The sequence below is a fragment of the Ochotona princeps genome, chromosome 16 (assembly GCF_030435755.1).
Source record: "Ochotona princeps isolate mOchPri1 chromosome 16, mOchPri1.hap1, whole genome shotgun sequence".
In the NCBI taxonomy this organism is placed as follows: domain Eukaryota; kingdom Metazoa; phylum Chordata; class Mammalia; order Lagomorpha; family Ochotonidae; genus Ochotona; species Ochotona princeps.
This window is the reverse complement of record NC_080847.1, coordinates 55,150,356-55,177,874: the sequence shown is the minus strand read 5'-3', so window position 1 is coordinate 55,177,874 and position 27,519 is coordinate 55,150,356. Positions and strand designations below refer to the sequence as shown.

Here is a 27,519-nt window from a genome sequence, read left to right as displayed (position 1 = left end):
AAGCTCCCCCTCTCTCCCTGCCTTCCATCACCCAAGCAACAAAGTAAATAAATCTCTAGAAACATTACTAAAATGTTTTTTTCAGATAAGCATGAGTTTTTTAATCTTTTATTTTTTAATAAAATGTTTGGACAGGCAAGTTTGCTTTAAGAAAAGACAACACACAAGCCACAGGAAATTCCACATTTTATTTTTGCTTACATCCCTGGGGATTGGCCCCCACCCTACCCTCAGTCCACCCTCACCTAGATGCCGCCCTTGCCCCAACACCTTCACAAAACACTGATTTTTCTCTCAGAGCTAAAACTGACACCCAGCCACCACCTAGGGCCGTCCCCCTGGCCCGTCCTCCCCCCTTTCCCCCACTCCCACCTGCTCTGGGAACCTGGTCACCTGTGTGTAGCTGCCTGCCTAAGCTGGGCTGGATTCTCAGTCTGGAGTTCCCTTCTTGAAGCAGCCACCGCCCCCCCCCAACCCTGGTCTTTCTCTGCCTGGCCTCAACTTCCCAGCTCTTAGGGCTGCTCCCCACCCCACCAGCCCCCTGTGCAGGAAACCACTGGGGCCTGGCTGGAGCTGGAGGGGTGAGTGCTGCTATGGACCGGAGGGGCAGAGGAAGAAAGGGGGACAAGGGGAGGGGAGAAGCTGGAGGCAGAGGCCAGCTCCCCATCCCTGCAGTGACCGCCCGCCTAGCTACGGCTCCTCTGGCTCCGGGCCTTGTACACCTCGATGAGCAGGTCCTTGACGTACTGGATCTCCCGCTCCACTGACTCGGCCCGCTCCCTCAGCTCCCGGTTCCTGGCTTCCAGCCCCTGACACTCGCCCTCCAAGGCCTCACCCTCCGCCCGCTTCCTCTGGCGGTACCTCAAAGCTGCCGACTTGTTCTGGTCTCTCTTCTTTTGCTTGCGGTCCCCTCGGGTGGCAGCAGGATTGGGGTAGGGGGCCAGGCGAGAGGGTAGAGATGGAGGAGGAGGAGGAGGAGGAAGGGATGGAGGAGGAGGAGGGGGTTGCTGGGATGGAGGTGGGGGTGGGGCCAGGGGTGCCAGGCCCGAATCCCCCTGCCCAGCCTCTCCCCGGCAGTAGATGGCAAGCAAGTCGAGGGTGTCCAGGGCCGGGGGCTGCGGGAGGTCAAAGCTGGGGAGGGGGAGAGGAAAGGGGGGCGGCGGCGGGGAGGGGGGCGGGAGGAGCGGGGCCTCCAGGAAGAAGTCTTCCATCTGCTCCAGCTCCTTCTTGAGGAGTGAGGCCATGGCTTCCAGGTCCGGTGGGGCAGGGGAGGGTGGGGGGAGGGTGCCTGGGGGCAGGGCAGGCTCCAGAGGCAGGAGGGCCGTGACGTCCACTCGGTCAGTCATCCAGTCTGAGAAGCCGTCACCTGGGAACGGGCCAGAGGGGAAGCGAAGCTCCCTGAGTCCCTGGTCCCCCACCCAGTCCAGTGCTCACTCAGGTATGTTCCTTGCTGACCTAGCCTGATAATGAGTCAGCCAGTCAACTCACTAACCCGTTACGTACCAGTTCACCAGTCACTCCGACACCCATGGCTTCTCTGGTTACTCTTAAAAGGTAAGTTAGGGTCCGACAGTGTGGCCTAGCGGCTAAAGTCCTCGCCTTGAACGCGCCAGGATCCCATATGGGCACCGGTTCTAATCCCGGCAGCTCCACTTCCCATCCAGCTCCCTGCTTGTGGTCTGGGAAAGCAGTCGAGGACGGGCCAATGCTTTGGGACCCTGCACCGGCGTGGGAGACCCGGAAGAGGTTCCTGGTTCCCGGCTTTGGATCAGCACAGCACCGGCAGCTACGCTCACTTGGGGAGTGAATCATCAGACGGAAGATCTTCCTCTCTGTCTCTCCTCCTCTCTGTATATCTGACTTTGTAATGAAAATAAATAAATCTTTAAAAAAAAAAAAAGTAAACTAAACACACACACTGTATTTCATTCTTCTTCATCTATTTTTGGCAATCCATGATATGCCAAACACTTGGATACAGCAGTGTTTTCTGCCTCCCTCAGGGCTCTCAATGCTGCCCTCTGCCCCTCAATGGGCTTCTCCATCATCCCTGCTTCCCCACTGTGGTGCTGCCTCCTGGGTGTTGGGCCCCCAGCACGCCCGGGGCCTGCCATCCACCCGCAGAACAAGCAGGTGGACACTTCCTGCTTCTCCTTTCTTCCCCCAACTCCACTGCCAGCTGCCCTTACCTGCCAGGGGCTCTCCTCCCCCTGGCAGCCCGCCCTCCAGGGCTCCCCCGAGGACCTCATAGGGGCCCAGGGGGGCAGGGGCCAGGGGGAGCTTGCCATAGTCTACGAGCCAGCCCAGCCCGCTAGCTGGGACCAGGGTCCTGTCCAGCTCCAGCCCCAGGGTCGCCAGGAGTGACATGGCTGCGGCACAGGCGCTGGCCTCTGGGGACGTCGACGGCAGCAGACGAGGTTGTGGCAATGGCTGGGAGGCCGCTCAGCAGGCTGATCAGCAGAGTGGACACAGGCACCAGGGTGACAGCGGAGGACCTGCGGATGCAAGACCAGAGCCGGCCCGCGGGGTCACCCCATCGTCCCAGCCAACGCTCCAGGTCGATGTGGCTCGGCTCAGAATTCCCAATCTGCCCCTCACCCCCTCCAAAGGACCCATGCCCACTTATTCCCAAGGGAATTCTCTTCTGAGCCAAACCTAACCTTTTCTTTTCCTCAGAATCCCCAAGCCCCTCCGTCTCCAGCCCCTCCCAATCCCAGGGGAATTTTCATCCAGGCACATCGCATTTTCTACAATATCCCCTCGGGGTTCTATCCTTCCTACACGCCATCCCAAATGAGTTCCCAGTGGGATTCCTCCCCAGGCCTGCTCCCCATTCAGGCCCCGCCCTCTTTAAACTCGGCGGTGACGTCACTGTCCAGCCGCCCCGCCCCTCACGAGAAGGCCAAAGCCCCGCCTCTTTGCCTCGTTGAAACCCCGCCCCTCAGGTAACGGCCGCCTTGGCCACGCCCCTCCTCTCAAGAGCACCTCAAGTCCCTCCCTTCGCCGACGGCTGGGGTCCAGTCGTAATAAGTGGCACCTAAGCCCCACCTCCTTTCCCTGTCCAATTAAGCCAGGCCCCGCCCCCAGCGAATGCCCAACAGGAAAGGAGGGAAGCAGTAGCACCGCACATGCTCTGTCGTCGCGGGTCATAGCGCATGCTCTGTCGTCACCGGAGCAGCTCAATTGTTCGCGCACGGCCCTGCCCTCCTGGGATTGGCCCGCACACGCTGTCGCTCACAGCCGGCCCCGCAATAACGTCCAACGAGGCTCTGGGTGGGTCAGTGCGCATGAGCAACCGCAGGCGGAGAGCCCGCTACGCTCAGGAGAGCTCCCGTCCCCCACCTCGGGCCCCAGTGCGCATGCTCCGTCGCCTGCCACCCACCCAGCGAACCTCTTCTGCGCCTGCGCAACCACGATTCCACGCTGACCCTCCCCCCGTAACTCCCAACCTGGTCGTGAGGGCCGCGAGCCGCGAAAGGGCGGGAAGGGCGGTTGGCGAGGGAGGGGCGAGCGGTTACTCACTCCATGGCTCCGGCTAGAAGAGTCGGCGGCGGCGGCCTCGGTTGAAGAGGAAAGGTGGGGAGCGGAGAGCGCAGGCGCGGTAAGCGAGGACACGAGGACCCAGGGAGGCGGGGTGGCGGCTACAGAGCCATGGTCGAGGCCGGGCGGGCAGCAGCGGCGTCGCGGGCAGCGTGAACAGAGATGCTGATCGGGAGGCCGGGGAATGAGGCGGCCCGGGGGGCACCTGGGGCAGATATAGCAGCGGCGGCGCGGCCCTCCCGGATCCCTCCGCGCCCCGCCCCTGCGCGGCCCCGGGGGGCAGGTGGCCCGGCCTCTCCGGGGGATCGGGGACCGGGGATGGGGTTCCTGAGCGTCCCCGCTTTTCCGAGTCCGGGATCTGACTCCCGAGAGTGGCCGGTTCCCTGTCCCCCTCAGACGCCCTGCTTTCCCCCTCTGATTTTGGGGTCCCCCGCCACCACCACCACCACCACCCTCCGGTTTCACGTCGTTTGGGTTCCCTGCTTTAATTTCCCGCCGGCCACACTTGGCTCTCTGATTTGGCCCCCCAACCGCCGTCCCTCCCCGAGAACCCTCGAGGCTTGGGAGTCACCACCGGACGGCTCGTTCCGTTCAAGTCGCTGACCGACCGGCCGGGCCAGGGGTGGAGAGTGCCTGAGGCCAAGGAAAAAAAAGCTAAAATGTTTCTTTTTTTCCAAAGTTTGCCGGCCTCATTTCTCTGTTAAGATGGGGATGGGGAGGAAACGGGCTTTCCCGAGCGCGGGGCCGCGTGTGCAGAACCCGAGCACATGGCCGGCTCCCGGTGCGGGATCCCGGACCCCTGGGTGCCATTTCCTAGTGAAAGCGAACCTGAGAGCCAACCCCATCCTTCACTCCTTTTCGGGGAAGACCCCTCGGTTCCCCCCTCAGGACATCTCATCCCGAAGTCAGCCGGTCAGTCGAGGCAGCTGCCCGGGTCGCGGAGGCTGCGAGGCCGTTGATACCATGCACTCTAGCCCCAGCGGCCCCCAGCCTCAGTTTCCCCTTAAGCCCGGTGGAGGGTGAAGATGGGGAGCCGGGTGCAGTGCTAGGTGCTGCCCCCTGGGTCCTTAACTGAGATGGAGGTGTCCCAGCTCCCTCACTCAGCAGGAACTGCCTTCAACCCCGGGGGTGCCTGGGCCTCCACCCTGTAGGGGACACACACACACACACAGACACACACACGTTGGGGCCTAGCAGCGGCCTTAGGACAAAGGTTAGCCCGGGGCCTCGGCTCCTGCAGATGTAGGCAGGGCAGGGAGTGGGGTGTTTGTGTTTGAGAATAAACTATTTGGGAATGTTTTCCCTTCACAGTGAAGTTGCTGAGGTACCGGGTGTGTCCCTCATGCACACCCCACCGTGGTGCGGGTGCTGCTCACACTGGGGAGCCTGCTCAGGGGCACAGCTCCCGGCCTGGGCTGTTTCCAGACTCTCCTTGCTTGGCTCCAAGAGCCCTGCTTGAGTGTTTCACAGACTGTGCTTCAGGTGTTTAATTTTATTTAATTTTTACTTATTTGTTTGGAAGGCAAAGTTACAGAGAAACATCCACTGGTTCATTTTCCAGTCACAGGGGCCAGACCAGGCTGAAGCCAGGAGCCTGGAACTCGCTCCAGGTTTCCTTGGGTGGGTGGCGGGAGCCAAGGTGCGCAGGCCACCTCCTGCCCCCTTCCCAAGCGCATTAGCAGGGAGCTGGATCAGAAGTGGAGCAGCCGGGACTTGAACTACGCACTCATGGGATGTTTATGCTGCAGTGGTAGCTTAGCTTGCTATGCCACGTGCCGCCATGCCAGCCTCTTCAGTTTGGTTTTGTCTCCTACTTAGATTGTGGCTTTTTGAGAGGCTGGCCCAATGGGGCACTGCGAGTGAACAGAGATGAGCTTGCTGAGAATCACCTTGCTGACTGACCGCAGTGCGTGCTGGCAGAAGGCACTGCAGCAGGGACATAGTCCCCGCAACCTGGCCGCTTCCAGCCGTCTCCCTCCCAAGCCAGCCCTGCTCTGCCCCACCTGAACAGCTTGGCTCGGTCATGCCAACTGGGTGCTAGTTGGCACACTTAGCCTTCCAACAGCACCTGGCACCTTCTGGTTTGCAGGTGGTGGGTCATCTTGGCACTCTGCCACTCAGATGCCCTTGCTCCCCCCAGCCTTGCCTAGCTAGGCATGTGGGGGGTTGAGGTCCTTGGGGAGGGGGCTGCAAGCAAGGGTGGAGCTGCTGGGGACTCCTTTTTTGGTGCGGAGGAGCCTGCCTTTGAGGGGAGTGAGATGGCCTTGATTGCAGGCAGGTTGCGTCAGCTGTAGCTCTGCCTGGGAGGAGACTCCAGGGAATTCTCTGGGGGCCCAGGAGAACCTGGCAACTGCCGGCACCTGCTCAGCCCTGGGTCGGGGCAGGGCACCAGCCACCCGCGTTAGGCCCGAAGGATCCAGCTGTCCAGCGCCTGCCAGGGCCTCCTGGCCCAGGAAGACCAAGCTGAGGTGCCAGGAGGCCGAGGAGGTTGTGCAGCTGCTTAGCTAGAGCCGGGACATTGGAACTGGGAGGCCTCCAAGTCAAGGCCTTCACCTCAGCTTGGCTGCTGCTTGCACTTGCCACATCCTATTGATTGCGCCCTGTGCTGTGGCAGCAACCCTTCAGTGTTTGCCCACCAAGGTAGGGCTCAGTGTGATGGGAAAGGCCCCAAGGTTTGTGCCAGATAGTCCAGGCCGAGCACACGCATGTCCCACCTGCCCCACTACTGGGACACTCGTCCAGTGTTACTGTATCCTCAGCCTTCAGACGGACGCAGGGGAGATGGGTGATGCCCAGCACAACCTGGGGTGCAGGGTCTGTGTGTGCTGACCCTTCCTGTGCCCCCTTTGCATCCCCCCAAGCACTTAGAGGGCAAGATCAGGACCCTTCTCTGTTGCATAGCCATTGCTGCCCCCCAGGCAGGCAAAGAGCTGTTCTTGTGCAGAAGTTGGGGGGTTCTGGGGAAGGTGACTGGGTCACACAGAGCAGAGGGCAGGGCTTGAAGGTGGGCCTCCCAGCAAACAGTGCAGGGAGTGGGCAGGCTGCCATGTGGCCCAGCAGCTCGGAGTCCTACAGAGCCCCTGCCGCTTCCACGGGGTCGCTTGGTTTGTTTCCTGTTGCCACTGGCACGCCATGGCTCAAAGCACGCAGTTACTGCTTTAGAGCCCTGGGAGTGGGCAGACGAAGAAGGGTGCAGGGGATAGGCCTCTGCTTCCTAGCTGGCACAGGCCACCTGTGTGTCCCTCAGCATCCTGGGAGGCTGTTACCTCGTATCCTTGTTTGGGAAGAAAGACAGGACAGTTCTCCGGTACCTCCAGCCATGCGTGCCTGCTATCCACTCAGTGCCACCGGTGACCGGGCTGCCAGCCCCTCCCCAGGGCAACGGGGACAGTGATAGAGCAAGCCAGAGTGAAGTGTGCGACAGGCCCTGGGCAGCACCTGGCTCAGCAAGTGTGAGTTGTCACCACACATCTGTAGTCCTAGACAGGGACACAGGGGGCCGCTGGCTCCCTGCAAAAGCTGGAGCTCAAGGTGTTTTTGTGTGAGGTCCCGGTTTTCCAAGGATAGCAACTAATTCAGAAGAAACTTGAGACCCTGTCCCTGTAACCTTCCGGAGGTAGAGGATTCTCCACCCAGGACGGGGGGTGGGTGGGCTGCCTGCCGAGAGGGGCTCCCGCAGAAGGAGGGGGCTCTCCCCAGGCCTTCTGTAAGGGAGACTGTGAGGGCTTGGGAGCTGGGGCAGCTGAGCTGGACAGGAGGGAGGAGTGAAGCCGGTGGTGCAAGGTGCATTTCTGTGGTTCGCATGGGGTCAGGAGGAGACGTGATGGGAAGGCCACATAGGCCTCCCACCTCAAGCTCGCTGGTGTCCCCTCAGTAGGCAGGTGAGGGTTGCTTTGTGCCCACCCCTGCCACCGCAGGAAGGCTGGAAGCAGGGACCCTTCCTCACTGCAGCCTCTGGGGCCACGGGGAGTTCCAGTGAATTCAGGGTGTGTCACAGGCAGTAGGATGGGGATCTGGGACGTGCTGGTGGTGGCAGGGAGTGGAGGCCAGTGGCTGGGGACTCCGAGTCCTAACGCAAGATGCTCGGGTCCTTTAAGCTTTCATGTGCTTATCTGCGAAGTGGGTGTGAAAATGGTTCCCACCAGTGCCAATAAAGTCCTGAGCACAGACTGTGCCCACAGATGTTACTTGGGGCATGGGACCAATGCTAGCTAGGCTAGTTCCAGAGTCAAAGCCACCCTGCCCCCATGCTGGTGGGGGCGGGGGGAGGTAGAGGGGTCTGATCCCCACAGGGCACCTGCTGCTGTCTTCAAGCCCCTCTCTAGGTTTCATTGGGGCCTGTGGTGGTTAAACTCCCCCTACCCCTAGAGAGCAGGGTCCTGGGGTGAGGGCAGGATTGAGCCTGATCCCAGCTCACTCTGCAACCTCAACCTCCCTCTGGCTGCTTGCCTGGCATCCCTTGCACCTGTGCGGCCTTAGGGTCTGCTGACCCCAGATGGTGGTCTGTCACCTGGATACTGGATGATTTGCTTTTTCATCCATTTGGGGTTTTATTATTGATTTCTATGAAGTAAACAAGTGTTTGTATTATGCAGAGCATAGAGTTACTTCCCACCTCACCCTCCTGTCCTCCCATGTTCACACACTCCCTTCTTCCGTATTTTTTAAGATTTATTTATTTTTATTGGAAAGTCAGATATACAGAGAGGAGGAGAGACAGAGAGGAAGATCTTCCATCCGATGATTCACTCCCCAAGTGAGCACAACGGCCAGTGCTGTGCCGATCAAAGCCAGGAGCCAGAAACCTCCAGGTCTCTCATGTGGGTACAGGGTCCCGAAGCATTGGGCCATCATCAACTGCTTTCCCAGGCCACAAGCAGGGAGCTGGATGGGAAGTGGAGCTGCCGGGATTAGAACCATCGGGCCAAAGATTTATTTATTTTTGTTGGAAACATTTACATGGAAAAGGAAAGACAAAGAGAAAGATCTTCTGTCCACTGGTTTACTCCCCGTATGGCCACAAGGACCAGAGCTGAGCTGATCTGAAGGCCAGGAGCCAGAAACTTCTTCCTGGTCTTCCATGTGGGTGCACTGACCCAAGCACTGGGACCATCTACTATGTCCCAGGCACATTAGCAGAGAGCTGAATGAGGGGCAGGTGGAACTCAAGCCAGCGTCCAAAAATTGCTTAAAAGTTAAGAGTTACTGAGAGGACAATCAGAGAGAAAGATGGCATCTACTTATCCCCTCCCTAAATGGATGCAGCGGCCGGAGCTGAGCCAGTGAAGCCAGGGAGCTGGATGGAAAGTGGAACATTGGGTCATGTCCTGGCTGCTCCACTTCCCATTCAGCTCACTGCTAACACCCTTGGAAAATCAGCAAAAGATGGCCCTTGTACTGGGGCTGCTGCCACCCATGTGGGACCCAGTGCAAACCCAGGGTCCTGGGAAACCCGCCCAGTGCTGGCTATTGTGACCATCCAGAGAGTGAGCCAACTGGCGAAAGATCTCTTTCTCTCGTATGTTTCAAACAAGATCAATATTTTCTTTTAAAAATGTGTTTAGTGCATCATGTTAGTGAAAGTTTTTTGGTCTGAGATGTAGGCAGGCAGTCTGAGGGCAGGGGGCATCCGGATGGCCCCTAGCCAGGCCCAAGGAGGCGTGGAGGCTCATTGCCTGTATCATAAAGAAAAGTTAGACTGGTCCTGGATGTTGGGCAGTGGCTGAACAGGGTCAAGTGTGTGTGTCCGCTATGGTCTGGGGCATGGCAGCCAGAAGGAGTGGATCAGCTACAGAGCCTTGCCAGGGGTGACGGCCCTGAGTGTGGCATTGGGGCACTCACGCACCGTGAACACAGCCGAGTGGCACCTTGAGGGACTGGCCTTGCAGGGGCTTGCGCCACGGGAAGATGGTGTTCAGTTGAGGCAGGCTTTGCTTTCCTTGCTGATGTACAAACATTTGTTTAAGGGAAGCTGCTGATGTACAAACATTTGTTTAAGGGAAGCGTGTAGCCACACCTGAAGCTGAAAGTTAGGTTGAGGAGGGGACGTGAATGGTTCTTAGGCAGCGTGCCTATCAGAGCCCTTCCTGTTGGGGGTTTCACGGTGGTGCCTCTGGCAGCCCCCCCACACACACACTGTATGTTGCAGCTGCCTGACTTTCCTGTGGGTATCTAAGCTGCTTTCTCCCTGGGGAAGCTGCTGCCTGCTCACCACCTGAGCCCCTCCCCAGGAGTGGGAAGAAGTCACCACCAAAGCGGTTCTAGAAAGGGAAGGAAGAAGGAAACTTGAGAAGCCATGAATCCAAGAGCCCTCCTGGGGTCCCCTTTGAAGACTGGGGGGCAGGGCAGGAGTATGGCCGCCTCCACTCTCCTGGAGAGAATAGCCATGCTTGCAGGAGTTGCTCAGGAGCCTCAACCAGGAGGGCCTCTGGGGTGGAGGCCCTAACCACCGGTCCCCAGGGGCGTGAGCTGGGTGGCTGTGAAGCGCAGGGAAGGTGGGGGCCACAGTGTGCCTCTGCACCCTGTAAACATAGGACCATGAGAACCCCGGGGGAATTTGTATTTTGAAATGCCCCAGAGTGTCATTGGGTGGGCTGTGAAGTGGGCCTTATACACAAGGATATCGAGAACATGTGTGTCACACCCTGCTGGTGACAGCCAAGGTCTCCCACACACACACACACACACCACTGCTCTGCCAACCACAGCTCCACGCCCTGCAGAACTGGCACAGCTACGTTCTTGCTGGTCTAGGTCTCGAGTCCTTCCTGCAAGTCTTCTAGGCTTGGGAGAGGGAGGCTGGCTGGAAAAGCAGCATACCCCAGGAAGCGGCGGATGGGAGCAGTCGTCTTGGGCCACCCTGCCTCCCTCTGTTGGCATGAGCCCCAACGGGCATGGCAGAAACTGCAGGTCGGGTTCAGGAAAGCAGCTGGGGGAGTCCGTCCAGCCCTAAACCGGGCCTTGCCTTTCTGCACTGCTGTGTCTTCATTGCAGGTTTGCCACCCCACAGTGCTCATAGCTGCCAGGACCGCGGCCGATGCTGGGAGCCAGGAATTCCCGGCAGGAGCCACAGTCCCAGGAGCTGGGCATGGGGAGACCCAGGTGTAGTTTGTGTGTGTTTTTTTTTGTTTTTTTGTTTTTTTTGTTTTTACAGATTTATTTATTTGAAATGAAGAGTCATAGAGAGGAAATTATCTTCCACTTGCTGGTTCACTCCCCAAATGGCTACAGTGGTCAGGGCTGAGCCAGGCCAAAGCCAGGAGCCCGGAGCTCCCTCTGAGTCCCCCACATGGGTGCAGGGCCCCAAGCACCTGGGACATCCTCTGCTGCTGTCCCAGGCCATTAGCAGGCAGCTGGATAGCAAGTGGAGTAGCCAGAACTCAAGCCAGTGCTCACTCAGACGCTGGCATCGTGCATGGCTGCCCACCTTGCTGCGCCCTGACACACTGGTCAGGTGGATGCACCCACAGCTGCTGGGCGAAACACCTCGGATTCAGGGTCGCCCTAAGGAAGAGTTAATGGGTTTAGAGGGAGCAGATGTTGACAGGTTGAGTTTACTGTGCTGGTGACAAAGGCCAGTGAAGGTGGTCAAGTGGGCAGGGGTGGGGTGCCTGCACACACCCAGAGCGTAGCTGTAGGTCAGACACCCAGGGAGGGAAGGGGGCCTGTGGGGTCAGGTGGGTTCCCTGGATTGGCCTCATGAGGTTGTCCTTCCCCACCCTTTTCCCCTGGACTCTGTGGAGGGCAGGGTTGCAGCACCACCAGGTGGTGGTGAGCCAAATGGCAGTAGTGTTTGCTCTGACTCCAGAGCCTGACAGGCCAGGAGTGGGGCGCCAAACTTCAGACTGGTGGCCAGGAAGGATGTGGGACAGGCCACCAGCCTGCCACTGAGGGCGATGGCAGGTGCCCACAGTACTGGCCCCGCAGCTGCTCGGCCATCACCATCAAGGAGTAAATGCTTCGCCTGGCTCGTTGCCCACCCCACTCCCACCCATGGCAGTAAAGTTTGTTAGGAAGGAAGGAGGGGGAGTGGGTGTAGCTGTGGATCAGAACCTTGTGGCTAGAGGGTCACTTGGGTGCAGAGGGGAGAAGTGAAGGGCAGCGGTGCTTTGTCTCCAGCACCCAGGGAGCATCCTGTCCCAGGCGGATCGCCAGCCTTCGCCATGGAAGGGAGTGGGTCCCATTCTGGGACTGCAACTGGGCGTGGGGGTCTGATTCCTTCTTGAGTGTCTGATGAGGGAGCCAGCAGCATTACTGTCTTAGCTTTCCAGGTGGCACGGTGGCCCTTCCCCTCCCAGCCGGGGTGGCTGGGGTTGTAGAATCATACCTCCTTGTTCATGCCACGCCTGGCCCTGTCACCCATGGCTCCTTCCCCTTTCTCGGCCAGTGCCCCTTCATTAGATCTAGGCTGCTGCGACCAGCAAGACATAGTGACTAAAAGCCATGCATGAGGCCGGCGCCTGGGGCAGGTGCACAGGGCTTCCGGAGAGAATCCATCCCTGGCCCCAAAAGCTCCCAGTTCTCGGCCTGTGGCCTCCCTCCTCCTGCTCATGTCTCTCACTGCTCTTCCATGGTCACACCCCAGCAGACTCCTCTCCTGTGCCCTTCTCTGCTCGGAGCCGGAACCCTCTGCCATGCCAGGTCACGTCTGCACAGCTGGGTAACACTCTGTCCCACTGTTTCCCTCACCTAGTCACCCAAGGACGCCACACATCTGCTGGCTGGTGGTGGCTGACTCTCAGACCCTGAGGTGCCAGGCTTCGCTCTGCTTGAAAGGGTTCATTGTAAAGCTGGAATCTCCAAAGAGACACCTGCAACCTCTTAGGAGCAAAGCTCTTGTTTCCTGAAAGAGCAGGAGGCAGACAGGAATAGGAGTAATTTTGGAGTTTTTGGATTTACAGGAAAGACAGCTACCTTCAAGGCATGCTGTTTTATTACATCTGCATTGAAGTGGTATGATCAGGACCCCTAAGCCTGTACTGTAAATTCCTGTCGCATGCTTTCTGTTTTGTGTCACTGTTAGCCCCTAATCATGTACTTGCTGTCACGTAGCTTTTGATTCTTTTACTATAAAAACCCCACAGTTGCTTCATTCGGGGCGCTTCTTGCTTATGGCAAGAGGTTGCCCCTTGGACTAGACATTAAAGTCATCTCGCTCGCCTTGGAGTCTCACTCAGATTCTTTGAACCCCAGCACCTGCTCTATGTTTTCTTTTCCCATAGTGGTTAGCTTAGCTTAATCTGAGGTGCGCTTGGCTTTCCTGGCTGGGATTTCGGCACCTCGGGAACATTGGTGTGTGAACACACACTGAGTAAGGCCAGAGCTGTGGCACCGCAGGTGAGGCTGCAGGTGAACGCTGCCAGCATCCTGGCCAGCTCCCTGCCCATGTGGGAAGCCCGGATGGAGTTTTGAACTTCTTGCTTTGACCAGGAAGTGGAAGGTGTCCATTTCACTCTCCCTCCCTCTTTTTTGCAATTCTCTTAGCCCTGGGATGTCCTCTGTGTCTCTCTGCTGTCAGTTCCTCAGTGTAGGCCCGAATGACCACTAGAGAAAATGATGTAGAGTGGGGTCATGAAGTTGGAGGAAGCGAATGAAGATTGTGGGTGACTAGAGAGCGTGGTGGTTCCCAGAGCTGAGGGTGGGCGGGGGACGGACTGGGGAGGGGGACTTCCGCAGTGACGCGGGCGGCAGCCATTTATCCCACACAGATGCACTACAGGGAACTGGGCTGTGGCCGGGACACCAGGCCTGCCCTCCTCTGCTAACCAGCTTCCTCCCTCATCTGCTCACTCAACCTTTTCTGCCGTGGTGTTGGGGTGCCTACAGTTACCCCAGTTCTCCAACCGTGCTTTCTCGTGAATCTGTTGGGGATTTCAGCCATCGATATTAGTAGCAGCACCCTCTTGAGCCGAGGTCTTGAGATCCGAGGCGTAGGTGTGGCTGTTGGGCTGCTTTTAGCTCCTAAGGATAGTGGGGCCACACTGCTGGCTGCCCAAGAAGGAGGGGTTCTGTGGCAGGAAGTAGTTGTGGCACTTAACAAAGACCTTTCCCAGGAGCACCCCAGAAAGCTCTCGGGTCAGACAGTGCCACACTTCTGTTTTTCTCCTTTGACAGTAGTGAAAAGCAGCACCCTCCACTTATCCGCAGGTTGAATTCCTGCCCCGAAGCTGGTTCCGCATTGGTTCATTTCCCCACCCTGTAGAGAAGGCCTGGACACCGAGGGAGAAGGCAGCCCAGCACTGCCCCCACCCTTGCCTCTTGTCTCAGTCCTTCTGCCTCAGTCTGTCTCCCCGCCCGCTGGATGGCCTTGTGGTTGGTCTTCCATGCCAGGTGGGGGTTAGGAGTCAGGCAGCTGTCCCGCTCTGAGTCCCCGTCTGGCCTCTCACATGAGGATGAGCCCTCCCTGGGGCAGGGGCAGTGCCCAGGCCCCTCGTGGCCAGTGGCCAGTGTGTGGCTGTCTACATCGGGACGCCGCTTGCACGCAGGTCTCACACTCGCCCCTTCCTCACCAGTACTGTTCCCTTTGCACCTGGCACATAGCACTGGTGACTGCTTTTAGGGGTGGGGCTGGTGGGCCAGTGGCAATCTGGTGCTCTGCTGGGCACCCCAAGTTACATGTGACCTCGGTGTTGTCTGGAAGCACCTCGATTCTGACTGTAGGGCAGAAGGCCGCCTCCACGCAGAGCGTATCCAGTGGGGGCTTCTGGGTGGGCCCTTGTGCCTGGTGAGAGGCAGCGGTGCTGCGTGTCGAGGTGACGCAGCCCGGCCCCCCTCCCGCCCTGTGCGTCCTGGCCTGGTCTGTCCAGATTGCCATCTGACCTTTTCGCTTCCTCTGCTCTGAACACCTTCCCAGTTTGCAGATCCTGCCAGAACTGCTGGAGCCGGAGCGGCTGTGGCCACCAGAACGGGAACCATGAGCGGGTTTAATTTTGGAGGCACCGGGGCCAGCACAGGCGGGTTCATGTTCGGCACTGCCAAGGCAGCGACCACCACCACCACACCCTCCACGGGCTTTTCTTTCTCTGCATCCGGCACTGGAGGCTTTAACTTCGGGACTTCCTCCCAGCCAGCTGCCAGCACCCCCTCCACCGGGCTGTTTTCTCTGACGACGCAGACGCCGGGATTCAGTTTTGGCACAAGCACACCTGCTACCAGCAGCACTGGCTTTTCATTAGGTCTCAGCACCCCAAAGCTGAGCCTGGGCAACACGGCAGCCACCCCAGCCACAGCAAACCCCACTGGCTTCGGCCTGGGCAGCAGCACCCTCACCAATGCCATCTCAAGCACCACCACCTCCAGCCAGGGCACAGCGCCCAGCGGTTTTGTGTTTGGCTCCAGCACAGCCTCCACCTCCGCAGCTCCAGCCACCACCTCTGGGGGCTTCTCGTTCACGGGCGGAAGCACGTCCCAGACGGGGGCCTCTGGTTTTAACATTGGCTCTGTGGGGAATTCAGCCACCCAGCCCGCCACCCTTACCAGCTTACCCTTCGCCCCGACCCCAGCCACACCGGCAGCCACTGCGGCGGGAACCTCTCAGCCAGCTGCACCCACTCCTGCTGTCGCCACCTCCGTTGCCGGGCCCTCCCTCTTTTCCTCAATAGCAGCAGCTCCCACCTCGTCCACCACCGCGGGGCTCTCCCTCAGCACCCCAGCAACCACCTCTGGGGCTCTGGGCACTGGAACGTTGAGCTTCAGCTTGAAGCCCCCCGGAGCAGCTGCTGGTACCTCCTCAGCAACTTCCACCACCGCCACCAGCACCAGCAGCGCCGCCAACACCGGCTTTGCCTTGAATCTGAAGCCTCTGGCACCCATCGGCATTGCCAGCAGCACAGCTGCCACAGGGAGCACCCCGGCTGCCCCCGGGGCAGGTGGCGGGGCTGCCAGCAGCTCCACCATGACCTACGCCCAGCTGGAGAGCCTCATCAACAAGTGGAGCCTGGAGCTGGAGGACCAGGAGCGGCACTTCCTGCAGCAGGCCACGCAGGTCAACGCCTGGGACCGCACCCTGATCGAGAACGGCGAGCGCATCACTAGCCTGCACCGCCAGGTGGAGAAGGTGAAGCTGGACCAGAAGAGGCTGGACCAGGAGCTCGACTTCATCCTGTCGCAGCAGAAGGAGCTGGAGGAGCTGCTGAGCCCTCTGGAGGAGGCAGTCAAGGAGCAGAGTGGCAGCATCTACCTGCAGCACGCCGACGAGGAGCGCGAGAAGACCTACAAGCTGGCCGAGAACATCGACGCACAGCTCAAGCGCATGGCCCAGGACCTCAAGGACATCATTGAGCACCTGAACACGGCCGGGGGCCCCGCCGACAGCAGCGACCCCCTCCAGCAGATCTGCAAGATCCTCAACGCCCACATGGACTCGCTGCAGTGGATCGACCAGAACTCGGCCCTGCTGCAGCGCAAGGTGGAGGAAGTGACCAAGGTGTGCGAGGGCCGGCGCAAGGAGCAGGAGCGCAGCTTCCGCATCACGTTTGACTGAGCCTGCCGGGGCTGGTGGGTGGGGGCGCTGAGGGGCCGGGCCAGCCTGTGCCTTCCCAATGATTATGCTGTTGACAGTTGTTCTGCATTGGCCTTGCCCCAGGAGCAGATGTGTAGGGAGTGACCTCCTGCGATTCAGGCAGCAGCCGTGTCTTGGGTGTATGTGTGGCCCTTTCCCTCACTGCAGCCCACCTCATCCTTGGGCCGGCCAGGGACCAGGGTTGTGCTGCAACTGGAGCAAAGGCTGTTGCCAGCACCTCTGCCCAATCGCAGTGCAGTGAGGAAACTGTGAGACGGGTGTGTGCCCAGAGCCGTGGCAGCTCGGTTGCAATACTCAGACCGCATCATGTGCAGGCTCACCTGGTAGCGAGACGAGTGGAGCTGGCAGCACACTGAGCCTGTGCCCAGGGGGCACACCCATGCTGTCTGGTTGCTTCGCCTCGCTGGTCCAGCGTGAGCCCTTGTGGGCAGGGACTGACTGCTACTTCCCTTTGTCTCCAGCACAATCCCTATCAGTGAAGACACGATGAAGGTGAGACCTGGCCTGACGCTAACCCGCAGAACACCTGCCAGTGACCCCAAGCTTGCCTTTGCCAAAGTTAACTTAGGCTCCGTGAGACTCTCACGTGCAGCAGGAGCCAGCTGCTCATGGCCCGGATAACTTCTGTGTTTGTACTTGGCTGCTTTCTCTGAAATATCCATGGCTGTATATTGCTTTCCTGAATAAACGTGAAATAAACACAGGTGCTGTGAACGTGTGAGTGGGAGAATCTTCTAGAAGGTTGTGCCATGTTAACCACCACTGGGCTGACACGAGTGGTGTGCGGGGAGCTTGGCTTTGCCGGACGAGAGGGCACAGGACAACCACAAAGCATGATGCCCTGTGGGAGCCGTGTCCAAGAGCCACCCCAGTCCCCACCTTGGCACTCCCCTGCTCACCCTCCTCCGGGAGTGATACTCCAGGGCCCATTTTCCAGAAGCTTCCCAAGCAGAGCTCATTTGAGTTCTGGGGTCATTGTTAGGTTCTTCAGCCAAAGGACAGGGAGGAAGAAGATGCAACCACCTCTGGCTTCTTACCAAGTTTCTCTGACCTTGACGCCACGACCCTGCTCAAAGGGAGGCTCCTGGAAAGCAGACAAGGGCTAACCTGCCTGCGGGTTCTCACTCAGTACCCATCCCCAGAGCACCTGCTGTGGAGCGACCCCTCCAGGCCCACAAGCTTGGGTCGGCGTGGTGCAGCCTGCACAAGAGAAAAACAGTTGTGGACATTTAGATTTATTTCAAAGGCAGAGTGCTAGTGAGACTATCCAGTGGGTGACTTCCTGCATGACCGCGGCAGGCGAGGGCAAAGGCGGAAGCTCCATGTGGGTCGGCCCAGTGCTTGGGCCTTCAGCAGCAGGGGGCTCGATTGGAGGCCGAGCAGCCTGGGCTACAAATGCAGTGCTCTCCTAGGTATGGGATGGTCCAGCCCACTCTGCCATGCCACAGCCCCGGCCTCTGAGCACACTTCTGTATTCCTGTTTTACATATTAAACCATTCAGAAAACTCAGTTGCCTTTGTGTATTTTAAAATTAAACAAAATTATAGTGTCTGTTCTCACCCTCTGAGAGATCTCAAGGTGTCCCAGTTTGAACAACAGGACAGTTAAGATGATGATGGTGGGGCGGGGGAACCAGCCCCTTGCTTCCTGGGGACAGGGTGGGAGGGACCAGGGTGGGCTTGGGTGCGGACCTATGGGTGCCGGGCTTCCTGCTAACTGCACTTTCCCTTTCCAGGAAGAAAACAGGTGTGCTTAGTTTCTGCTTGTCTTTAGTGTGAAGACCACAAATGTGACTGGATTTGGAGTCAGAGGTTTTTAAAGGTGAATTTCTTCCTCAGTAAGCACTTTGTGCATGGTCCCCCATTTCAGGGGACAAAGAGAGGCCATTGGATTTAAGGTGGTGGCTTTCAGCTATGTTTATTTCGAAGGCAAGGTTACACACACTCACCCAGCCCCGTTGGTTCACTCCCCAAATGACTGCAGCGCCTGGGTCAGGGCCAGATTGGAGCCAGGAACTTCTTTTCAGCCTCCACTTGCATGGCAGGGACTCTCATACTTGAGCCAGCATGTTGCACCTCTTGGGTGCACCAGCAGGAGCTGGCTCAGGAGTGAGGCTGCTGGCACTGGAGGCATCAGGGATGTGGACCCGGTGAGCTGGTGCAGGACTCACGGCGCCCAGCAGGGGGAGCAGGGGCTGGCCAGCAGCGGCCACCAGTGGTATGAAGACAGACCAGGAATTGAGAAATTTACTGTGTCAGGAGAGTCAATTCACTTGAGAGCTTGTCTGCGAAGCAGGCAGGTCGTTGGGAAGTGATGAGTTCCGTGTTAAATCCATCTTTGTTAGTAAGTAATATGAAGTATAAATTCTATTAAATAATTAATAATAGCTTAACTAAGCAAAAAACAAAGAATCCTGAGAGTTGAAGTCAGCTCTTGTGAACAAGTGTGAGCCTGCTCCAGCTCGCCACTGCTTCCAGGTTCTCGGGGAGCCCCGAAAATCAGGTATACCCACTAATCCCAAGCCAGGGTTAAGTGACCCCCAGCTGTCTCCATGCCTCCCCAGTGCCTGGCCACACAGGACCCTCCCATAAAGTCCCGCACAAGCACAGATGGCAATGATAAGCACTCCAGTGTGGGTTGTGGTTCTGATGGGAATCTTGGTTCAAACAAACCAGCTGTTAAAGATTTTGTAAGATAAGCCAGGAAACATGCACGCTGACTTCAAGTGAAGGAATTGCCGTTTTAAAAATGAGACTGATGGCATTGTTTCTATTTTAAAAGCTGGGAAGTCCTCTGGCTGGCTGTAGTTCTTTCCTTTATTTGGAAGGCAGAGTTATGTCCTCGATCTGTTGGTCCACTCTCCTGATGGCCACAGCAGGCAAGCAGGACTGGGCCAGCCGGAAACTGCGAACCTGAAACTGTCCAGGTCCCCCAGGTAGCAGGGACCCATCCACTCGAGCCATCTTAATGCTGCTTCCCTAGGCACGTTAGCAGAGAACTGAATTGAAATTGGAGCAGCCAGGTCTTGAACGGATGCTCACATGGGATGCCAGTGTTGCAGGCAGCAGCTTTAACCTACTGTGCCACACACCAGCTACCTCAGTGCAGAAAGGAAGCTTACCTGGCATGCAACCACCAGTGCCTGCAGAGCCTTAGACGTTGACCTGTGTTTAAGAACACCCCAGAGTGGGTGCCCAGCCAAATGCCTGCACCCTGCTTTAAGTAATTGGGTGAGATAAGAAAGAGAAAAAAAAAGTAATTGGATGAGGGCCTGGCGCAGTGGCTTAGTGGACAAATCCTCAACGTTGCCTTGCGTGCGCCAGAATCCCACATGGGCATTGGTTCGTGTCCTGGCTGCTCCACTATCCATCCAGCTCCCTGCTTGTGTTCTAGGAAAGCAGTCAAGGATGGCCCAAAGCCTTGGGACCCTGCACCCACGTGGGAGACCCGGAAGAAGCTTCTGGCTCCTGGCTGTGGATTGGCTCAGCTCTGGCAGGGACCCATGCACTCAAGCCATGTGGAGATGGAAGCAGTGGGTGGGAAATCTTTGCATCTCCATTTCTCCATAAATCTGATCTGCCTTTCCAACAATGATCAAATAACTTTCTGAATAAATGGATGAACACCACAGGGCTATAAAGGTACAGCCTCCTCATTCCTGGTTTTTTGTTTATAATTTATTGAAAAGATGAGGAGGTCACAGACATGTGTGGGCCCATGTTCAGGGATGGAGTGGAAAGGTTGGAGACCTGTCCTGTGTCCATGGGAAGAGAGACCTCCCTTCATGTTGCCAGATCACCTATGGGCCTGGGAAGGGAAGTGGGTACATGATGCCACCTCTAGGTCCGCGGTTCGGGGAGTAGGTCCTACATAGATTTGGGGGAGGGATGTCATTTGAAGATAGGCACATGGGATTTACATGTAGCTACCTGCCTGTCCCATTTCATTCCCTCCTCAGAGGTTTCCAGCCCTTAATCGCCAGGGTTGCTAAAGGGATACATATTCCTCTTCTGTAGTTATTTCCTGTTGACTTGGGGTGTGGGGCCTGCTTATTCAGGGTTTAGGAACCTCTGTTATCTAACGGGTTCCTCTCACCAGCCGAAGAATTCCCACTTGGTGCCGCTGGCTCCCTGCTGCCTTCGTTGCACAGGAGCCGGCACCAGCAGTGTCCTAATCATGGAGCCCATGTGCCAAGGCAGGCCACCTGCCCATGGGCTTGGGGTTCTGACGTGTCTGAGATTAAGACGAGATGAGTGTGACCCCCCCACCGCACAGATGGCGCAGTGGCCTGGCCCAGGGGTCCCCAGTCTGTGGGTCTCAGCCCTGTCTGTATCTGCAAGCTGCATGTGAAGCGCTTTGCGAGCAGGCAGGCCAGCCCTCCCAAGCCTGCTCATCTCTCCAGCCCCACCCCAGGACCCAAGGGCAGCAGGACACAGTCTTCACCCTTCACCCCACTTCGGCGTCTACCCCAGGATGACTTCTGTCCCAGGCTAACCAGCAAGGCCATGGGTGCTGAGAGAGCCCCCCCGAGGCAGCTATGCAGTGAGTGCCGCCCAACCGATCCCCATGGGGGGGGCCCAAGTGGCGGGGAGTAGAGGGAGGAGTCTGGAAATCAGGAGGGGGGTCCTGTGAGGAGGGGGCCCTTGTCCTGCAGTCAGACTGAGGGCTGTCTGCTCTGCCAGGGTTCCTGGGCAGATCCTGTGCCTGTCTGGAGGCTCTGGTTTTAACACTGGCCACTCAGGATCTGTGGACAGCCTCAGAATTCCTGTGCAGGTGACAGCAGCCATCCCCAGTGTGCTGGGTGGCCTGTCAGATCTGCCAGAGGACCAGATCTCTGGTGCAGGGAACGTAACCATTGGAGATGTTGTAGTTCTATAGAAGTCAACAAAATAAGGAAGGATTTTTTTTTTCCTGTTAAGGCTATTTTTGCCCGGAATGATTAACATTTTCTAGAAACCACTAGATCAGAAAGCTGCATGAAGGTGACAGGAAGCTTAAGAAAAGTCCCCAAAGGAGAAAGGCAATCCCCTGAATACCCAGAATCTTCTGGCTCCAGAGCAGCCTGCAGTTTCTGATCCTCAGCACCGGGAGGGGCACTGCCCACAGCTGCACGCAGTGTCTGCCGTTGCTGGGCACATGCGACTGGGGTAGACCCCACCCAAGGGTGAGCCTGCCCCAACCGTCCTCCCCAAGCCCAGAGTGAAGCCAAGGCCGCCTCCACAGGTTGGCCTTTGGCCAGCTGGAGACTCCCCTTGGTGCCAGTGTTCGCTGTGAATGGGGACACTGTGCACCTGTCAGAGTTGTTCCTGGAGCACCTGCTGCTGGCGGTTAAAGAGCCACGGTCACTGTCAATTAGGCCATGTCCCCTGCCCGCCTCACCTCCTCGGAGGGCTACAGTGTGGGGTGCACTATCGCCAGCAGCCTGCTGTGGCAAACACAGGAGTTCCGCAGGGCCCAGCCCCGCTCCATGGGCCCTGGGAGTCCACTGCCTTTGCCCAGCCTGGGCCTGGATGCCTGCCTGAGCCCATCGGAGTCAGAGGGCCCCCAGCACCCAGGACAGGCCCTGCCTCCCCGCCTACTCGCCATCTCCCTGCCTATTTCCTCATCTCTGAACACTGTGGGTCATGAAGAACATAGCTCCTGGCCACAGGACCATTCTGGGCAAATGCTAGCATGAACCCCTGTTCTGGTGTTGGGCTCCAACTCTGCCCCTCACCAGGCCTGGGTAATGTGTGTCTGACTCGGTGGAACCCTACTCTGCTCCTTCAAGACTGAGTCTTCCCCCACAGAGCAGAGAGCCTGTCCCTCCAGCTCCCCACTCGCCCCTCATCCTGCCCACTCCAGGACTCCTTGGAGCTGGGTCATCAGGTTCACCACTGCCCAACCCTTGGAGCGAAGCACCCTGGGATGGCTTTGGGGAGGGGGGCATCCCATGAAGGGTCCCCCACCATGCCCTGCCCTGTGCCAGGGCTGGAGGAAGAGGCCGTAGGCATGTCCTTAGCCCATCCTTGCACCCCAGCACTCCAGCAGCCGGCAGTTCTCAGCCAGGGCTGTGTGCGGGACCTGGCCTGGATTCCCTCCAGGCTACCTTGCAACAGTGGGCTCATCCAACAGCCACAGACAGGGCGAGGCCTAGCCCAAGGCCCCGACCAGCATGTGTTGGGTCAAAACCCACGCCCTGACCAGTGTGCTGTGCCCAAGTCTCAGGGTGGGAAACTGAGGCTAAGTGACACGTGGGAGGTGAGTGGATCCCACCCGCTTGCTGTGTGTGGCAATGTCCAACCAAGAGGGACCCACTGCGAAAGGCAAGCAGGCTGGAACCAGGGTTGCAGCCCAAAGCCAGCGAGAGTGCCACGGAGGCTAGAAGTGAGATTGACGATGAGAGATGGGGCAGCCCCCGCCCTCACAGGCTTACCTGAGCCTTTATTTCTGGCCTCCCAAGCTGCCCTAGAATTATTTGGGGTGAGAGGAAGAAAATAGGGTGCACTTCCTCCAGGCCAGCCCCCTCTCTCCCTCTGCTGCCCCTCCAGCGCCCACGACCTTCAACTCCAGGAAAGCGGTTTCATTTCCCCCGCAGCCCGATTTAACAAGGGGGAGGGGAGGGGAGGGGAGGGGAGGGCAGGGCCCGGCCCTGCCGTTTAAGGGGAGTCGAAGGGTGAGGGGGCCCAGCTGCAGACTCCCGGTGGAGAGTGAACAGCATGTCCTGTCCTGCCAGCCGACAGCAGAGGTAGAAGGGTGGCCAGCACCAGGGAGAGATGTGGAGGGAACCACAGGGGCAGGTCCTGGGGCAGCCAGCAGTAGACCCCCAGGCTGGGAGAAGGTGGGAGCAGAGGGTGGAGGAGGCAGAGAGGGCTGAGCCCAGACAGGTGACAGATGGGTGGAGGAAGGACGACCCAGAGGCAGCTCAGAGATGGAGCAGAGCTAGGGGAAACTGGCCCCAGTCACAGTGATCGTGGCTTCTCCCCCCTCAGACGCACCCCTCACCTGCCAGCCATGGCCCCGCAGGGTAAGTGAGCAGGCAAAGGGGACAAGGGAGGCCCTGGGACAGGTGTAGCAGCATGCCCCAGCCTGTCCTCTGACCCTAGCCTCCTGTTCCCCAGCCCTGCGCCTCCTGGTCCTCCTCCCCACCCTCCTCAGCTTGGCAGCCTCCCTGGACTGGAAGGCAGCCCCCAGCCCGGACCCCTTCGCCAAGTGCATGCATGACCCAGACTACGAGCAGCTGCTCAAGGTGGTGACCCTGGGCCTCAACCGCACGCTGAAGCCCCAGAAGGTGATCGTGGTTGGTGCGGGCGTGGCTGGGCTGGTGGCCGCCAAGGTGCTCAGCGATGCCGGCCACAAGGTAAGGAGCACCGGGGCCCCCACCGATGGCCCCAGGGAAATCCCAGTCTGAGTCAACTCTGGATGTGGGCTGGAGAGCAGGCAGATGTGTCCCTAGACAGATGGGGGAGTGCCTGTTGCCCCCTCAGGTGATCCAGGGCCCTCTGCCCGCGGGAGGCGGCCTGCTCCTGTCCTGAGCTGCAGGTGCCCCTGCAGTCCGGCTGGCCACCTTGTCCCTGCATACTGGGATCGCCCACTCAGTGCTCACCCACTGTGCTGCTGTGGGCCTGGCCAGGGGCACAGGGGCATTGGGGGGTCTATGGGTGCTACGGAAGGGCCCCATGGGGGCTCCTTATCCATCCAACCCCCTCAGGTCACCATCCTGGAGGCAGATAACAGGATCGGGGGCCGCATCTTCACCTTCCGGGACCGGAAGACAGGCTGGATTGGGGAGCTGGGAGCCATGCGCATGCCCAGCTCTCACAGGTGAGGCCCACTGCCCTGACCGCACCCTAGAGCACATGGTGCATGGCCCATGGTTCCAGATCCAGCTTCCAGCTCATCCTCATCCAGTCCCAGTCCCTTGGCTGCTCTGGCTTCAGCCCCGCCCTGAGCCTCCCACCAGCCTCCCCCACCCCAGCCTCTTCCACAAAAGCCCCAGCTACTACCCCAGCCAGCCCCTCTGCCGGCCCTGGCTCCTGCATGCCTCATGCCTACCTCCCTATGGGCCCAGACACCTCAGGATGTGTGAATCACTGGGTGTGGCCCTCCCTGACCCCGACCCCATGCAGCCTAAACCCTATTCCTGTTCCCACCTCCCGCCTCTCCCCAGTGAGAGCCAGTTTCCTCACCCTGGCCCCAGCCCCCACCCTCCCCCGTCTCCCAATCTCACCTGACCCTCACCAGACCTTCCCTGCACCCAGCCCTGTCCCCCAGCACTACCTGCCCCCCCGAGCCTGGCCTCCACCCAGCCTCTCCCACACCCAGCCCTGCCCCTCAGCACCACCCCCTCCCTCCAGCCTGACCCTCACTGGCCTCTACCGTGCCCTCAGGATCCTCCACGAACTCTGTAAGAGCCTGGGCCTTAACCTGACCAAATTTACCCAGTACGACGAGAACACGTGGACAGAAGTGAGCGAGGTGAAACTGCGCAACTACGTGGTAGAGAAGATGCCTGAGAAGCTGGGCTACAACCTGCGGCCCCGAGAGCGGGGCCGCGCGCCCGAGGAGATCTACCAGATGGCCCTCAACAAGGTGGGCGCCCCACGGCCCCCAAGCTCTGGCACTGTCTCCTGACACCCCCAGCCCCGGGCGAGCAGCCAAGAGCCCTGGCCACTCCCTGGGCCTATTTGCCCCTCTCTGCCCAGCCTAGGTCTTGTACTCTGTGCCTACCCTCAGCCCCCCAGCACCTCCAGGGCAGCCTGCTGCTGGGGCTGCAGCCCTGAGGGTCACACTGCACCCCTCCCCAGCCTCACCCGCTTCTCTCACAGAAATACTTTCATCACCCCACAGTCCTTCCCACCCAGCCCTGGGGAACAGCTCATGGCCCCCTCCAGGAGGCCCTCCCTGATGCCCCAGGGCCACACTCAGCTCCTTTCCTGCACAGGGGGCCTGGCACCCACCAGTGCAGGGAGTCTGGGGAAGAAGCCAGCAGGGACTGGGGTGCTGGAGCAGAGGGAAGGACTGGGGTGCATGGGGCTCCTGGAGCAGAGTGGAAATGGGCACAGGTATGCCAGGCACACGTGTGAAGGTGGGACAAGGATGGCCAGGCAGCACCAGGAAACCAGGTGGCTCTAGCATTTTGGGAGACTTCCTGCATGAGGGAAGAGGGATATGGGGCACGGCAAAGCCCGGAAGTGGGTCTGGAGGGAGAGTGGTGCTCGTGGCACACTGGGCAGCGCTCAGCGCCCTCTGCTCACTCTGCCACAGGCCCTCAAAGATCTCAAGGAGCTGGGCTGCAAGAAGGCCATGAGAAAGTTCGAGAAGAGCACGCTCCTGGTGAGTGGCCCGAGGCAGAGGGCCCCACCCATGCCAGCACCTCCCTGCCGCCGCCCCAGACCTGGCTGTTCTTCTGTCACAAGAGACGGGAAAGCCTGGCAGGAAAGGGCCCTGGACCCTGGGGAGCTGACTGACGTGTGTGCTGCCCACAGGAATACCTGCTCGAGGAGGGCAACCTGAGCCAGCCGGCCGCGCGGCTCCTGGGCGACGTGCTGTCCAAGGACGGCTTCTTCTACCTCAGCTTCGCCGAGGCCCTGCGCGCCCACAGCTGCCTCAGCGACCGGCTCCGGTGAGGCGCGGGGCCAAGGGGACCAGGGGCTGGAAGGCGGCGGGGTGTGCGGGGTGGGTCCCGCAGCCTGGCCACGCCCGCCAGGGCATCTGGGGAGGGTGTCTCCTGGAGGAACCGGGAGAAGACGAGGTTCCTGAGTCGGCCTCTCAAGCCCCTACTCGGTGGGCCTCGGCAAGGCAGGGCCCGGCAGAGGGGACGGGAGGCGGGGAAGATGGATGCGAAGCATTAGCGGAGCAGGCGTGCAGGGCGAGGTCACAGGCGCCGGCGGCGCCCAGTGCCTGATGGACGCCCCGGCCCGCCCGGCCCGCAGGTACAGCCGCATCGTGGGCGGCTGGGACCTGCTGCCGCGAGCGCTGCTCAGCTCGCTCTCCGGCCCGGTGCTGCTGAACGCGCCCGTGGTGGGCATGACCCAGGGCCCGCACGACGTGCACGTGCACATCGCCACCTCGCGCCGGGCGCGCAACCTGAAGGCCCTGACGGCCGACGTGGTGCTGGTGACGGCCAGCGGCCCGGCCCTGCAGCGCATCGCCTTCACGCCGCCGCTGTCACGCAAGCGGCAGGAAGCGCTGCGCGGGCTGCACTACGTGCCGGCCACCAAAGTGTTCCTGAGCTTCCGCCGGCCCTTCTGGCACGACGAGCACATCGAGGGAGGCCACTCGAACACCGACCGCCCCTCGCGCGTCATCTACTACCCACCGCCGGGCGAGGGCGCGCTGCTGCTGGCCTCGTACACGTGGTCGGACGCAGCGGCCCCGTTCGCCGGCCTGAGCCTGCAGCAGGCGCTGCGCTTGGCCCTCGACGACGTGGCCGCACTGCACGGGCCGCTCGTGTACCGGCTGTGGGACGGCAGCGGGATGATCAAGCGCTGGGCGGAGGACCCGCACAGCCAGGGTGGCTTCGTGGTGCAGCCACCGCTGCTCTGGCAGGCCGACCTGGAGAGCGGGCCGGAGTACGATTGGGCGGTGCCCTATGGCCGCATCTACTTCGCGGGCGAGCACACGGCGCTCCCGCACGGCTGGGTGGAGACAGCCGTCAAGTCGGCGCTGCGGGCAGCTATGAGGATCAACAACCGAGAAAGGCACGTGCACCCCATGGCCAGCTCGGAGGAGCCGAAGCCTCCGCACACCGGGGCCGCGACCGGGCTGGAGGAGCAAGGCCACGCAGCCGTGGAGGCCAGCCCGGACGAGCAGGTCCACACGCCAGCAGAGGCCATTCCGGAGGAGCCGACGCACGCACATACGGAGGCCAGCACGGAGGAGCAGGGCCACGGCCACGCAGACACCATGCCTGAAGAGCAGGTGCACTCACAAGCAGAGGTCAACCCGGAAAGCCCAGCACACCTGCTCTCCGATGCCAACCTGGAGGGGCAGGGCCACTCCCTCCCAGAGGCCAGCGTGGAGGGGCAGAACCAGCTGCTCCCCAGTACCAGCTCTGAGGGGCAAAGCCATTCCTTCCCAGAGGCCAGCACGGAGGGGCAGGGCCATTCAATCCCCGAGGCCATCCCGGAAGGCCAGGGGAATGAGATCCAGGAGACAAATTCCGAGCCCGTGGCAGAGGTGCCCATGCAGATGTACCCGGCCAGCAGCCCCCCGTGCAAAGGGTCCAAGGGAGGGGCTACGGCATCCTCATCCCAACATATACTATCTCCCCAGCACACTACGCACAAGAGGGCTTCACATTAAAGTATTTTTTGGAGAAAGCCGTGTGACGTCTGCTCTTTCAGGCGTGGCTGCTCACCTGGATAAGCAGTTCAGTCCTAGTTAGGATGGACTGCACCCCAGGAGGGGGAGGAAAAGGCCCCAGCCTAGCCCAGTGTCACAGTGACCATCCCCGGCTATCAGGAGGCCAAGATAT

General features: G+C 59.7%; 3 protein-coding genes across 4 annotated transcripts; 2 read left to right on the top strand and 1 right to left on the bottom strand.

Annotated features, from left to right (window-relative positions):
* Positions 1–634: 634 nt before the first annotated feature.
* Positions 635–3,627, bottom strand: ATF5 (activating transcription factor 5). The gene is made up of 3 exons (XM_004596960.2): positions 3,523–3,627; positions 2,190–2,495; positions 635–1,366 (listed from the first exon to the last, which is right to left on the bottom strand). Exons 2-3 carry the CDS (start codon positions 2,365–2,367, stop codon positions 687–689), a joined length of 858 nt encoding a protein of 285 aa, XP_004597017.2. The 5' UTR covers positions 2,368–2,495; positions 3,523–3,627; the 3' UTR covers positions 635–686.
* Positions 3,463–27,364, top strand: IL4I1 (interleukin 4 induced 1). The gene is made up of 9 exons (XM_004597161.4): positions 3,463–3,601; positions 17,797–17,882; positions 20,534–20,603; positions 23,162–23,400; positions 23,752–23,864; positions 24,431–24,632; positions 25,308–25,376; positions 25,529–25,665; positions 25,976–27,364. The coding sequence occupies exons 3-9, from the start codon at positions 20,567–20,569 to the stop codon at positions 27,345–27,347; spliced, it is 2,169 nt and encodes a 722-aa protein (XP_004597218.2). The 5' UTR covers positions 3,463–3,601; positions 17,797–17,882; positions 20,534–20,566; the 3' UTR covers positions 27,348–27,364.
* On the top strand, positions 3,469–16,763 carry NUP62 (nucleoporin 62). 2 transcript variants are annotated; one of them, XM_058674309.1, is made up of 3 exons: positions 3,469–3,601; positions 14,393–15,964; positions 16,522–16,763. In XM_058674309.1, the coding sequence occupies exons 2-3, from the start codon at positions 14,453–14,455 to the stop codon at positions 16,537–16,539; spliced, it is 1,530 nt and encodes a 509-aa protein (XP_058530292.1). In that variant the 5' UTR covers positions 3,469–3,601; positions 14,393–14,452; the 3' UTR covers positions 16,540–16,763. The 2 variants fall into 2 exon arrangements, with proteins under 2 accessions (XP_058530292.1, XP_004597018.2); XM_004596961.2 differs by lacking the exon at positions 16,522–16,763 and having other exon boundaries at positions 14,393–16,140.
* Positions 27,365–27,519: the final 155 nt, after the last annotated feature.

Coding starts and splice junctions, on each gene's coding strand:
- NUP62 (XM_004596961.2), top strand. CDS start 14,453: ATGAGCGGGTTTAATTTTGGAGGCACCGGGGCCAGCACAGGCGGGTTC.
- ATF5 (XM_004596960.2), bottom strand. CDS start 2,367: ATGTCACTCCTGGCGACCCTGGGGCTGGAGCTGGACAGGACCCTGGTC. Junction 1,367..2,189: donor GGGAGGAGAGCCCCTGGCAG/GTAAGGGCAGCT, acceptor GCCCGTTCCCAG/GTGACGGCTTCTCAGACTGG.
- IL4I1 (XM_004597161.4), top strand. CDS start 20,567: ATGGGTGCTGAGAGAGCCCCCCCGAGGCAGCTATGCA. Junction 24,633..25,307: donor ACCAGATGGCCCTCAACAAG/GTGGGCGCCCCA, acceptor ACTCTGCCACAG/GCCCTCAAAGATCTCAAGGA. Junction 25,666..25,975: donor TGCCTCAGCGACCGGCTCCG/GTGAGGCGCGGG, acceptor CCCGGCCCGCAG/GTACAGCCGCATCGTGGGCG.